The 15083-nt window shown below is 42.3% G+C and overlaps 1 protein-coding gene across 2 annotated transcripts in view; it reads left to right on the forward strand.

Moving 5' to 3' along the window:
* Positions 1–15083, forward strand: part of ADK (adenosine kinase) — a 560564-nt gene that overhangs the window by 410263 nt on the left and 135218 nt on the right. For both annotated transcript variants that reach the window (XM_019555561.1, XM_019555562.1), the window contains one exon: positions 7248–7418. In XM_019555561.1, coding sequence (XP_019411106.1) covers positions 7248–7418 — 171 coding nt within the window. The remainder of the gene's footprint in view (positions 1–7247; positions 7419–15083) is intronic.

Genomic DNA, 15083 nt, shown 5'->3' on the forward strand with positions numbered 1-15083 from the left:
TGGGGCAGGCATGGAATGGAGCCATGGCTCATCCAGGAGTCGCGGGGGGGGTTGCTCCCACTGCTGTGTGCTGCTTGTCCCGTGGCTCCCCCTGCTGCTTCCGCCACTTGTCTGGGAGGGCATGGGGAGAGGGGGCGTGCCACCAGATCTGCATGGGGTGGGCAAGGCAGGCTGGGGTTGAGCAGCAGAAGCAGTGGCAGAATGAGCCACCAGATGAGCGGCACGCTGCAGTGGGAGCTACCTTCAGCTGTATCCTGCACCCACCCTGCCCTAGTTGGGCCCCACTCCCCCTCTCACCACAGGGGGCATTGATCTTCACCCCCCCATGCCCCTTCCCTCCCCTTCTACCACACCAAACTTCCCAGCTGGACACAACTCCCCAAGCTGTCAGGCTTGTGCTCCTTGCATGCTGCGCTATGACTGTACACACACACAAGCATTTATTGGCCAAATTATTGGCCACTTCAAGCCGATTTCCCGTATAGTCAATTTTCTTTATATGGGTGCCGATAGTGGACTGATGTATCAGTGCACCTCTATTAATAAAGATTTGCTAGATTATAGAAATGCAAAACAATTAAAATGTCTTAAACATACATAAGATTACCATTATTAATAAATATAGCATCTTAAAGTTCAGTATATTCAACACTAGGAATCAGATGATGCTATAAGTTTCTATAGTAAAGTCACAGTATCACTAATACAGTTGTTCATACTGAGATCAGTAAATCTGACCACATCTACATGGGACATTGACTACACAGTTGTTACTGTGCAGTCATTTAGTACTTGTATACTTGTCCAGATTTACTGCACAGCAGAATCGTCAAATGGCTTTTAGGTGATGCTGACTGAGCAGTACCTTGTTACTACTGTGCGGTAGCATTGTGTCATGCTTCATGCCACACATACTACTGCTCAGTAGTAACGAACTACTGCACAGTCAGTATCTCCTGTAGATGCAGCCTCTGAGTCCTACAAAAGTCCTATATGTCACAGTGGGGTATAGGTTGTATCTGTGTTGGTCTACAAACATAGGCAGATAAGGTTATTTGGTTAAATCCCATCTCTTTTATTAGAACAAATTAAATAGTTGGAAACGTTGTTTGCAAGCTTTTGGGTACAAGTACCCTTCGTCAGGCTGAGGAAGTATCATGTCACAGTGAAAATTTGAGGGAATAAAACCAAATTTACATAACAAGATTTGGTAAGTGGTTGTTCCTTCATGAAACTACTTAATTTGGTCTACTTTTATGTGTTAGCTTTACTAAATTAGAGTTGATTTGAGAACATGTGAAGCACAATAATGCATATTATGATTAGTAACAAAGATTTAGAATGGCAGATTCAAAATGTCAGCCATCAAAACTATTCTCTCACAATTTCCACTTTGTCAACATTGAAATCTAATGAAATGACCTAATAGATTGTTCCTGGTTTCATTCTGTAAATACATTACTTTGAATTTATTTTATATTTGCATTATTTCTCTCATTCTTATTGGGAGAGGGAAGAAACCTAGAAAATTATCTACTGTATTTATTCAAATACAAAAGAAGGCTTTTCCCCCATAATTGGCATGCTGGGGAAAGCTCCTCATTTATAATTGCACACAAGGTAATCTGACTAAATACATTGTCTATCATAAAACTGCTGCCAAAAGCAGCATGTGCTCAGCAATAGAAATGAACTATGAAGTTGATTAAATGCAGCCGACACTGAACATAATTGTAAAACACATGGCCCATATCAGGCAAACATGCCGATACGAACCTTTTTTAACAAATTTTATTGAAAACACACGTATCACCCTATACTTACAAAGCTATACATACTGGGCATCCTTGTTTTACCTAAACCTCGTAGCACAGAAACAACTACATATCAAAACCATACAGCTATGTATGGTAAGCCCTACATTCCCTATTTTATACCTCTGCATGAATCCTTCCCCTATGATGTAATGAATCAGCAGTTGCCATGCCCATGGACTCTTCAAAGAGGTCTGATATACTCCCTGTGTCCTCAAAATTACAGCTGCATGAAATTGAGAGATATGCACTGCTTTCCTCTCTCCATTTGTTACTGCCTTGCATATTGTACATACATATTTCACATAGATGAACAATCCCAAGTCTGGCAGCCCCCATCCCTCCATTTCTTTTGCTTTATACAGTTCAACTCTAGCCAGTCTTTCTCTTTTGGCATTCCAGAAAAATGCACATATTTCCCTCTGTACTTTTGTTATCTGCTGTCCCATCAGTGGGTATATAAGCCCCATATATAGAACAATCAGCAGTGTCACAGCCTTAAACACCACCACTTTTCAGGCAAAAGACAATGTCTTTCCAGACTATAGCCAGAGTATTTGTCATAGTCTTGCTGTCACCTTTTCCCATGCTGTATTACTTTTTCCTTCAGCATTCATCAGAATCCCTAGCATTCTGATTTCTCTCTCTGTTTGAAAGCACAGCTTCTCCAGTTCCCTATTCCCATTATGGTGCTTTTCAGTCTACTTTGCTTAGCCCCTAGCAGTTCTCCATACTTTGATGTATGCTTTAGCATCCTTTACATTGAAAGTCTATCTCTACTACATTTATATCATCCACGTATACTAAACATTTTACTTCAACCCTTCCCCGCGTCTTTACTCTGCTTATGACATTGTCTCTTTTTATTTTTTGTGCTAATGGTTCCATGATGCATACAAATAGTAGTGGTGACAGGGGGGACCCTTGTCTCACTCCTGTATGGATTTTAAAAGTCCAGCTTAGGTGCTTTGACTCTTCTTCTCTATAAAATACCCTTATCCAACATATAAATTTCTCTAGGAACCCCATTTTCTCTCACACCTTGAATATGTATTCACAATCCACTCTGTCATATGCTTTTTCTAAATCTAGGTTTGCTATAACTCTGTTTATTTTCCTCTCTCAGATGTGGGGCAGTATCTCTGATCACTTTGGAGATCTTTCTGCCTCAGGGATGGGCAAAATACAGCCTGCTTGCCAGAGCCGACCTACAAGTTGATTGGATTTGGCTTATGGCTGCTCCCATGGTGCAGGGCCCAGGGCAGCCCAAGCTGCACCCCAAGCAGACATAGCTGCTCCCACTGTGACTGCAACTACCTGGGAGCTGCTTGGTTCCCCTTATCTCCAGCACCAGCTCCTTCTCCTGCTCCAGCTATGCCACTCCAGGCCAGGAGGAAGCTTCAGCTGAGTGTCTTCTGTCCCAGTGTGTGGAGCTCTGACTCCAGCTCCTGGCTGTATTCCACCCACTCTGCCCATCCAGCACTGAGTGGCTGAGTTTGGTAGAAGGCGCCTGGGAGCTGGAGTTGAGCCCTGCACATTGGGGCAGGAGCCACCTGACTGAAGCTCTCCTGGCTGCCTTCCACCCATACACATGTTCTCCCACATACCACACCCACAGGGTAGGGGCTACCCATTAAGCCTTTGCAAGTATAGTCAGAACCTGTGCGAAGACTGTAGTTTGCATCAGCACCAACTCTTTTCCAACTCTTTTTCTAGTCATGGTGAGCCACTACATTGCATCCATTTGGACTTCCTCTTCCCTTCCACAACTGAGCCATGCCTTTCTTTCCTATTCCCAGTGATTCATGTTTCTTCACCAGCCTTGAACGCCTGGCAAACATTGCTAAACAGGGACTCAAATGGTTCACCCAAAAACCCTCTGTTGCCCCCTCTCTCAACCTGTTGCATATAATTAGTGTGGTCCCACCATCCATAAGTTGAAGCTGAACCAAATTGTCCTGCCCCTCATCTGCATATAAAATTTTAGAATATCCCAGGATTCGTGACAAGAACACCTGGTTCCAGTCATGAGTGTGGGCTTATTAGCACGTGAATCCTTTGTGAGGGATATCTGGAATACATGCACATACTGAGCAGCGCTGAGCTGTGGGGTCCCCATGGCTTCAACTGCTGCTGACTGTGGTGGGGCGTAACCCATTGAACTATGAGGTAAATCACGAGCCTTTAGGTTTGAACTAATATTATACGTAGTTTGTACTATATATAAGTAGGTGCCAAAGTGGTCCTCAAAAGTATGTTTATGGAGTACCTGTGCTAAAACTTGTAGCAGTTTCAAAAAAAGGTAACATGCATCAATTCTGGATGAACTAAGGGTCTGGGTACTATATGCAAATTGCTACAGTCATATTTGATGTCAAAGTTACTGGTTTCAAATTTGTTCCTCCCTTCCATGTGCTCAGGGAGAGCAGGGTCTGACAGTAAGGAGAGTGGGAAGAGGCTGCCAGGTGAAAAAGTTGCAGGAAGCAGAGAACAAAAGGGCTACCTGACCTCCCAGATTAATTTTTCCTGCTGTAGCAGTGGGAATGGGACAAATTCAAGGCAAACCTCCACTAATTAGATTCTGTTCTTAGAAAATGTATAACAAATGTATTTCCATATATAGAATCTCATTATTGGGGGGATCATCTTAAAATCGGGGTAATTTTCTATTTGAGTAAATATGGTAATATTATAACGTTATTTATAGTCTATGGTGCTTGAAATAATAACAGTGAATAGTAATCCTCCTATTTGTTCAGCCCTTAAAACCATCCTTAACTTCTTTTTCGCCACCAAGTACCTGTTCATAAAACTTTGAAACTAATATATTAATAAAGGGAAATATTCATAGAAAAACTGAGATACTAAGTAAATTTCCTAATAGTATATTGAAAAATAACAAATAAATACAGTATTACAGTTCAGGACTATAAGTATATGTATAATCTATACTTTGGCCTGCTTTTCTGGTAGCTGGAAAACTTAAAGGGTGATAGAAACTAGGAGTTTCAGGTAATACTCTTTCTTTTAGTATTGTCATTTGAATTTTAAGGTCCATGGCTGAAATTCCAGCAAAAGTGTTCTCCAAAGGGAATCAGACGAAGTAAAGGTTTCATCTCTTCTTTGCTCACTTATTTACCTTCCTGACCAGAACAGAAGCCCTTCCTCTTGCTCATATTTAATGTTTCCTCTGGTGGGCTGTACTTTGGTAGATACTAATTATAGCTCTTCTTTTTGTTAATAGAAGTATTTTTGGTGTACAAATAGTTTCATAATTGAAATATTAACAGTTATCAAGGATTTGGGTGTAAGGGATTAAATTAAATTATGTTATCCTTTTACATCTCATATGAATGTCCAGTAATGATTTTTTTACTGAGCTCTGATACATAGCCAATGAGCAAGAGCTGCTGGTCCACTTCCAACTGGCTAATCTCCCATTCTATTGTTCATTCTACCCTTTCCATAGCGGCAGAATGGGAGTGTATGATGATAATTCAGGTAAATTCCACAAACGAGAAGGAAAGTGTTTGAGTATGTGGCTGCAGCAGAATGGACAGAACTGTGCTGGAGAAAGGTGGAAAACACAGAACCTTGACTTGCAGAATCAAAATAGTCTATGCACAATGGATGCCATACCCTGCATGTCCATTATATATGAGTTTGCACCCGCCGGGCCTCGATCGTATGATCCCGTGCCGCCCGGCCCAAGGACTTGGTGGTAACCTTTCGCTCCGTCCCTTAGGGGAGGTGCCACCGATCTCCTGGTTCAGGCAGTCTTCCCCCTCCTTATCCCGCCTGCCACGACTTTGATGATATTTCAGTGGTGGAGGGGTACGACTGTCTGATCCTGGCTGCCTCCCCGCGGCCAAGGCGTGATGTTCTTCACAAGGCTCCGACCTCCCCTGTACCTCGCCCTATCCCAGCCTCAGTGGTGTGCTATTGTGGTTGCCAATGACTGACCCTTACTTGATGTAGGGTCCCTCCTGATTTTAGTCAGGCCCAGGAAGAGGGCCCAATAAACCCAGACCCTTTCCTGACTCCTGTGAGCTTAGGGGCCCTAGCTCCCTCTGGCTGCGATGCTCACCAGTAACGACAATAAGAGCAATAATGGTAGTGATAATAATGATAATAATAACAATAATAGGTCCACCAAGAGGCTACAGTGACCTTACTTCAACACCCCTTCACAGCCTTCCCTATATCTCTGCCCAGGCATGCCTAGCACAGTGCCATCCCCTTAAACCCCAACTACCCTTCCCCTTAAGGGCTACTATGTAAGCTCGGGTGGGGATTTTCTCACATAAGTACGCCCTCTACGTTCCTCGATGAAGGGGCCCTGCCTCGATGGGGTTCCAGTCTGTGTCCTGTGTTGCAAGCATGAAGGTCTCAGTTGGCCTTCTTGTCCGGATACCTCTTGCTTCGTACTTCTGCCGGCCTCGAGCCCCAGTTGACAAGGTCTCTCCCGTCAGCTCCCCTCGTGGCCCGAGGGTTATATACAGCCGGGACACCTGCGTCTTCTCGGGTCCGCCAGCGGCGTCTTCTCCTGGGCACAGTTTGAATACCTTTTGTGAGCCCGGAGCAGCATCCCCTGTTCCCTCTACTGCCTTAGTGGCCCCCAGGGCTCTTCTCTTGCCACTCTCCTGCCACCTCCTCCTCTCCTCGGTCCGCCTATTCCCCCTTCTTATACTCCTGAGTTGGTTCACCTCCTCCTTTCTCCCAGCTGTTTTCCCTTATGTAAAACCGTGGCTAATGAGTCGCACGGGCTCCGCCGCCTCTTTCTGCTCCGCCGTGGTTCCCGCCGCCGCTTCCAGTCCCACCGCGCCTCGTGCTCATTCTTCCTTTCTCCTCCCTCTCCCTGGGGTGTGCTGTCCCCCAGGGTCCCTCTTTGACCCTTCAGGGTTCAAGTCTCCCCCTTGTCCCGGGACAGAGTTATATACGAGATAATACCCAGTCTTCAAGTGAACTTTTCATTACTTCTTAGAAAGCCATCACTGAGTATGTGCAGAGCCCCAGATAATATCATACTTAGTCACTGGAATTAAGCAGTAGAGTGTGACTGATACTTTTGAAAAGAAGATGCAGTTTGTTTACCTTCCTGTATTTTTAGTTTGGATTTTCATACAAAGACCACTGAAAAAAAGTTAAAATTAGGCTTACATGTCAGTGTTGGGAGCAAAACAAAACTTCAAAATACCTCCCTGATAACAGAAATCTGTGTTTTATCATCATCAACATATCTGGATTCCTTGTCGTTTCAGTTGTGTTCACTTTCAACTCTACCACGTGTTGATCAAAGGGTGGCATTTATATACAGTTTTGTATTTTATACATGTATGTTTTTCTTGTTTCTCCCTCATTGCAAGCAGCATGTTTAATATGGTTTATAATCTGAAATGAGTAATATATGTTGGTTTGTTTCCTTGTTTGTAGGGATTTTTTCTGACGGTTTCACCAGAGGCAGTATTAAAAGTGGCCTCTCAGGCTTCTGCAAACAACAAGATCTTCAGTTTAAATCTTTCTGCACCATTTATTAGCCAGTTCTATAAAGAGCCAATGATGAAAGTTATGCCTTATGTTGACATCCTTTTTGGAAATGAGACGGTAAGTCCTTATAAAAATATTTGAATAGTCTCTCATTTCCACCTTTTTATTTACATATATTAATAATTTTTTATTATACAATAGTGTAAATTTAATCCATAATCTTAGTTCAAAAATAATTTAAGGAAGTGCAGTGATTTGGTGAATAGCTAGTGTGGTAACCTGTTAAAAATGTGATAATATCATCTTTGATGGATATTTATGGAATAAAATAGAAACTGTCTTAGAGGAGTCCATGTAAGAAATCTCCTTTTTGCTTTGCTTTTCTGTGCATGAGTGTAGAAAGAGATTATGTGAAATCAATGACAAAGCAGACATTCACTTCACTGAGACTTATATTCCAGTTACCATATTGGTACTGTGTTGCCTTCTTGCACTTCACAGAGTTCTCTGAGCATTTATAGGATTGCTTGTCATGGAAACCAGTGATGAATTCCTGAGACAGAAACTTAACAAAATGAACTAAGGACTTATTTGCACTTGAGATATGGACTGATAGCTGAAATAATGCTAAAAATTGATTGCTATGAAAATGGCTTATCCTTTCATCACAGGTTGCAAGTCAATTTCTGGTGCTGGTGCATCATGTTCAAATGTGGTAGGGTTGCATTGGTGCAGATATAACAATGCAGAAAACAAGTGCAGACAAGCTAGGAAGAACAAATCTCATCTGTTCAGGAGCTTGGAATTCTGTGATTCTAAGCTCTGAGAAAATCAATTTTTTTTCAGGTCCACTAGGGTAGTGACAACCTCCTGAACCTCAGGAACCTAAGTGGAAGAAATATTTAAATATTGGCATTCTCCTATCATTGTCACTCTCTCAGGCTCATTCTGTCATTTGACATACAGAGACCTCATCAGGTGCTATTGAGTGTCTCTTTTCCATAATCAAACCATCTCAAGTGCTGATCTAGTCAGACCTTACAAATTAAGTAGTCAGACTTGGTCAATACTTGGTTGTCAGGCTTCCAGATGGTTAAGTGTCCCTTCTCTTTTTATATCAGTACAATTCTCATGACCTATTTGGATATTATGAATCGCAGTGTTATGCAAGGTACCTTTTTTCAGAAGAGGTGTATAACATAGCTTGTGACACTTGTTATTAGATATCAGGCAATACTTCACAAGGAAAAGCCCCAGTTACTGGTCAGATTAACATTTTGAGAATTATATTCTGCCCACCTTACTTCCATCAGGCATTTCATTTGGGTATGATGGTATTTACTCTGTGTCATAAAATATTGTGCAGGGTGTAATGAAGTGTGCCGTTTCCCCTGCATTTTCTGCATATAGTTTTTGAAGCATTTTGGTATCTTTAGGTAAAAACAGTTAGCAGTCATTGCAAAGTGTGACTGTACAATAGATGTATTTCAAAGAGAATCACTGTTCTTTAGCTATGTTACTTGCAGCCAGAGTTGTGTCTATAGCCTTGGGTTTCCAAATGAATGTAAGCATAGTCTACTTTCATCTCTGCTTCTTGCTACATAACCTGCCCATTGCCACTTTAGGTTCTCCTTTCTTTAAGATATCTTTCAGCATGGCTCATTCTCCTGTCTCTTAATCATTTGAAACCTCTTTCTTTCTATAATACGCCTCCTACCTATTAGTACTCCTATATATTGTGGCTGCTAGTGTTTCTGCTTAGTGTTATGTCTTGTAAGCAAGAGCAGATGCAAAACGCTTTTAACTTTTTGTTTATTCTGACACAGTTCAGCCTCCTAAATGGTCCCCTTCATGTAATTTTGAGTTATGTATAAATGCTTAATTGTGTCTAGCAGATAATATATGTCTTGATGTACAATTAACTGCTTCAGGGATAATGAACATCTTAAGTCCTATTTTTTCCCATGTACTCTTATCTTGTTTCTATCTTGACTATTGTGTTTTCATTAAGTTTTGCTAATTTACATAAACAGGAAAAGGATCCTTAAGTCAACCTTTACAACGTAGTTTTGTTTTAATACATAAGTAAACATGTAAGCTAAGCATACTAGATGGTATAGTTGTTATTTTATTAGAACAATAAATAGTGTCACATACAATTTTACTTCTTGGTATCTTCACTCTACATTATAAGCCAACATAATTTTATTGTTAAACACTGAACCTTTTATATTTTTAGAATAATACAAAAAAAACAGTGAGGAGCAAAATTCAAAATTGCTGCCATGCCTAAGCTAAAAACAAATGGCACAGTGATTTGAAATTATATCTTGTACTTAAAAATTTACATTTTAATGGAGATTGGTTATTACAAGTCTACCCAGATGATAATTAAAATGGGTAACTTATAAACCTCTCAGAATAAATGCTCTAATTTAGAATGTAAATGCCAGCCTACCCTTCACTGTACTGGTGATTCTGAATACTGCTATAATAACTTAGTATACTTACGATTTCAACTGTAGTTCTGTGACTATTGGTATATTAATGATTTCTTTGAAATCTCTTTAAAACCTAAGCAAAACATCTTGTCTTGGAAATTTGACACTTATTAAATCGACTTCACATAATACATTTAATATAGGACATTCAATATAAAATAATTATGCAGTCATTGCTGCTAACCAATTAAGGCCATTCTACAGTCATTATCTGGCAATACATGACTGCAGAATTTGCTTATTGTCATTGCTTTTAATTTTTATTAAATTAAGTTTTTTTTAATGGTGTCATTTTGCAAATAGTTCTTAGCAATAATACTTTCCAAGCTACCATAATCACTGGATAATTAACCTGCCAGGATTAAGCACACTCTACTTTGCCTCAGGATGCTTAACTCTCAAATAAGGTCAATTATCTCCTGATGATAACTGCTTTGTCACAAGTTGCTGCTTAATTCATCTGTAAAAACTCACAATACATATTTTACAAGTCAAGGTAGCTTTAAAAAATAACAGTGGCTGCAGTGGTTAAAGGGTAAGTTTTTGATAGTCATATCCCAGTGTAAACCTAACTAATGGATAGGAGGCTTCTTGCACAAGAGTTGCTATGTATGCAGATATAGGTGAAAAGTAGGGAAGAGTGCCATAACTGCATTCTCCCTTTCCCCTAGGTCTTTTCCCACATCCTGGTTAGTCTCCTCATCTCTGATAGGCCTGCTTAAGCTGTCTGAAGGGTAGGCTAGGAGGCATCTGCTCTACACTACCTGTTTCTCTTCAGAATTCTCTGAATATTCACCTGGAAGTAAATGCTGTTTTTGGGCCCAGGCCTGTACCATCTCTGAAAAGATGCTACAGGCAATAGCAGCTCTGAAAGAGAGGAAATGAAGTCTGTGTACTGAGGAGCACACTTGTGGGCTGCAGTTTCTTTTTCTTAAAAGATTTCTCTGAGTCTGGAGATTCTGGAAAGCCATGATCCTTGCCTTTCTGCAAACATTTTAGACACTGGGAGAAATATTTGCCAAGGTATATTTGCTGATATCATAGAATCATAGAAGTAGGGTCGGAAGGGACCTTGTAGATCTTCAAGTCTGAACCCCTGCCTGGGCAGAAGAAAAAACTGGGCTGAAATGATTCCAGTCAGGTAGGCATCAAGCCTCCTCTTAAAGACCCCCAGGGTAGGAGCCAGCACCACTTCCCTTGGAAGTAGGTTCCAGATCCTATGCTGAAGCAGGTTTTGCTGGGTCCGCTGCCTATTTACAGTAGGATGTCACCATGAGACAGTTCCAATTTGCATTTATTTTCTTTTTATTTAGACTAACACAGGTTTTGAGTGCCTGGTAAGTTATTTACAAATAAAAACCAGGATCAAACAAATTAGTTCACCATTCACAAAGAAGTGCAAGTTAAAAGGAAGTTATATAAAGTGGTGAAACAAACGTTAAGAAGAAATAAAGTAGTTTTTTTTTTAAGCAGCAAAAAATAAAGCCAAATTTAACAAGCTGTCTTGAAAATCAAAACCCCTTTATATGCACTGGTTGATGCTGTTACCTCTAAACGTGTAGTCTATGAACAAATTAATTACAGGATTTTAAGCTAAAGTTCTGCAATTACAGAGTGGTATTGCGACCTGATTGGGAAATTGATGTGGGTGCAACAACAAATGCACTGAAAAGAAAGGAGGTTACATGAAAGACTTGTACATTTTGAAAAGCCATAACAATGGCTCTAATAATGCTTCTGGAGCCATGTATCCTAAGCTTTAGAAAAATGAATACATTTGCATGCAAAAAAATAAACAGGCCTTGTCATTATTATATCTAAGAATTGTACCAAAAGGGCACATTATGTCTCTTTAAATTAGAATGCTTGTAAATGTTATGAAGTAGAGAACAGAATCATATAAAAAATCCTCACAAATATTTGTGGGGGGTGCTAAAGCAGTCCCCCCTTCCCTTGCACAGTACTGAGCTGAGAGGGGGCATGGCCAGGCTCTGGCAGGACACTCTGATTAGCCCAGCAGGGAATTGATAACAGTGTTTATCACCTCTAACTCAGGGTTTATCACCCCATTAACAAAACAGCAGAGGGACATTGTCATCTACCTGTTGATTCTACCTGTTGATTCAGCATGGACCTTAGCCAGCATGTGGTCTGTTAGCTAATACACAGACACCTCCTCAACAAGGCATAGGGGAAGGTCATTCCTGCTTAGGAGGTATTGATGACGGGAGGGGGAAAGCAGCCAGCAGTCTCTGGAGCTCTAGTCAGGCAGTAGAAGGGAGGGGCCAGGCCTGCTATGGAGCAGAGAGCCCCATCCAGCCCAGAGAGCATCCTGCGATGCTGGGGGAGTCTGATTTATCTTAAACCAGAAAGGGGGCTGGGACAGACATTGCATAAACTGGTTTGACCCAAATCAGTTAAGTCTACTACTACATTCAACCAGGGTTATCTCAAACTAGTTTCAGCCATTTTTAAACTGGTTTATGTGCACTGAACATCTGTTCTGTTAGAGGTTTAAACCAGTTTCTGATCACTTAAACCAGTTTATTTGTAATGTCTGTCCCTAGCAAAGAGGTCTAGTCAGGTTCCTGATGAATCCACTTGTACAGAATCCTGCAACTGCAGCTGTGGGTTGGGGCCAGGGGCTGGGCTGCACTGAACTTGGGGCGAGTGGCGGCGATGTTGGAAGGGAGGGATGGGGGAGCTATAGTGAATTTGGGGGGGTGCAGCCCCCCCATGTAACCCCCTCTCTTAGTGCCACTGCCGCCTGCCCGAGCTCAGCACAGCCCCGTGCCTGCCACACGCAGATCTGGGGACAAACGCCTCCATATGCCCTCCTGGACAAGCAGTAGGAGCAGCAGCAGGAGCCACTGAACAAGTGGGTGAACGCCAGATGAGCCGCTGGATGAGCAGTTCCCAAATGAGCAGCATACAGCGGCAGGAGCCACCCCCCCCTGCTCCCTGCAGCCCCCAGATGAGCCACAGCACCATCCAACACTTGCCTGCCCTGGCTAGGCAGTGCTTGCCTCTGCCCCAGCTTCAGCCCCACTCCTCTCTCACTGCTGGGGCCTTGATCTTGTCCCACACTGGTCTCGATGCCTCTGCTCCGCTCAGCTTGTTGCCCAGCTCCTCTTGAAGCTGCAGCCCAGCTCCTCTCCAAGTGGGTGTGCAGCATTAATAAGTTTGTGTGCGACATGGTTTCAAAGCATGCATGACCACCCACACGCACAGCTTAGAGGGAACCTTGCTGATGGGTCCTTTCTTCTTTCTCCCTACTCCCCTATTCCTCCTCCTTCCCCCACTCTAGATTTGGGCAGTTTGAATGTCTTCTCTCCCTGCTGATTCCAGCTAGATGCTGCCAGTTGTTTGAGTAAAAAGACCCTAATGAATGAGGCACTTCAAGAGGTCTGGATTCTGTTGGCTAAGGAAGAACATGGAGTCCTCTCTTGTTCCACAGATGCAGCATCTGCTGCTGGAAGAACACCTCCTGAAGGCTTATTTGGACTGATTATACATTTTGGGTAGTGCCAGCCCCAGACAAGTTCTTCTGGGTGTGATGCTGCTTATTCAGGTTTGTCAGTCAGATGTAGGGCCCCATTTCTCCTCTCCTGTACCTCAGTTCCCACTACCTGCCTAGGTGTCAGATACATATGCTAGATGAGCCAATTCAGTTTTGTTTTCCCCAGCTACTGCTTCTTTGAAAGCTGGTCCTCTCAAGCCCCCCACCACTTCCCAAGGCAAAATTCCCAGTTATGCACACAATGCTTTCCATTCCTTCATTCTACATTTGATTTCTCATGGTGGTACAGGAATGATCATACCTTCCTTCTGGTTCAGAAATGTGCTGCACATTCCTGCCCCCTGCCTTAGGCTACACTTCTGCCCCAGCTCCCAAACGCACTTCAGTTCTGCTCACTCTGTTACAAGGCAATTCTGCATTCCCCACTTGGCCCAAATCTGCCCCATGTGTCCCCCAGTGCACTCCCCACTCCTTCTGCAGCCACAGAGAAAGTCCAGGCCCTAGCAGCAACTGTGAATGGGGGTAGAAAGTCTAATAGCTCCTCTTTTCCCAGGCTGAAGATGGTTTCACCAAAAAGGACTTTCTTTCCCCTTTCCAGGGTCAGTGTTTCAGGGATAACATGGGTGTGAGGGGAGAAGTAAAATCAGAAGGAGGGCAAAACTGAACCATATTGCACAGGAGGAGAAGGAAATGGAGAGATCTGAACTGCCTTCATCACTAGGGTTCTTTCTGCTTCCTTTTCCACCTCTGGTGAAGATGTCAGTTGTTGCTTCTTCCCCTGTGGTTTCCAACCCTCATCCAAGTGAAAGATCCTCAGGAAAGACGTTGCCTGCTTCCTGCAGCACCCACCTTTGGCTTATAGCAAATAGCATACTGGAAAGCATGTTTCTCAGTGATCCCACCATTTATTTGGTTCCTGTCCATCTTGTTTAATATAGGTATACATCATACCTTCTCTTGTTACTCTGGTTTTAGTGACAAGGAAAAGCTTTAAATCTAAAAGCACTGACAGTGGCTGCAGTTGTCCAGACTTTGAATTTGCTTTTGTGCACTGAAAGTTGATTAGTTGGTCTGTATCTGTATGCTTGTTTTAAGTTCAGGAATGGATATAAATATTTAAATTTTGTAACATAAAGTGCATTGCAATGAAATTTGCATCTAAATGATAGTTTCAATATCCATTCTGCCATCTCTTTCCTATAGCTGTGATATTATATTATGTTCATGTACAACTTTGCATTTTTGTGTAAAACCCGCTGAATATTTAGGCCAAACTGCAGCCCAGTAAATTAGCTCCTTTATACTACAACTTCTTCAACTTAAGGCCAGCATGGGACCTTATGGTCCATGAACCCAGGCCCACAAATCACAAAAGCAAGGGATGAAACAGTTGCTTTCGTAGGATTAAATTGGACAGGTTCTGATTTTTATTGAACCAGTATAAAATAAATAATGTTGCTCTGGTTTTGCCCTTGTGTAACTGAAACCAAACACATACCAAATAGGCATGTGTGAAGCAGCTAGTATTCGCTTTGGATTTGGCTGATTCAGGGGACAGTGATTCGATCTGGTGATTTGAATCACTGTCCCGAATCACTTTAACTGAATCTGATTTGGAGATTCGTCTGTTGCCGAATCTCTGAATTGGCCCCATCTCCTGCCCGCTCTCGATGGCTTCCCACGTGCTCTCTCAGCTCCCAGCCCCTTAAAAAAAAAAAAAAAAGCTCCCACTCACCGGCTTCTGCCAGGTGGGAAGCAATC

Source organism: Crocodylus porosus, unplaced genomic scaffold (genome assembly GCF_001723895.1).
Source record: "Crocodylus porosus isolate Cpor-Errol unplaced genomic scaffold, CroPor_comp1, whole genome shotgun sequence".
Classification (NCBI taxonomy): domain Eukaryota; kingdom Metazoa; phylum Chordata; order Crocodylia; family Crocodylidae; genus Crocodylus; species Crocodylus porosus.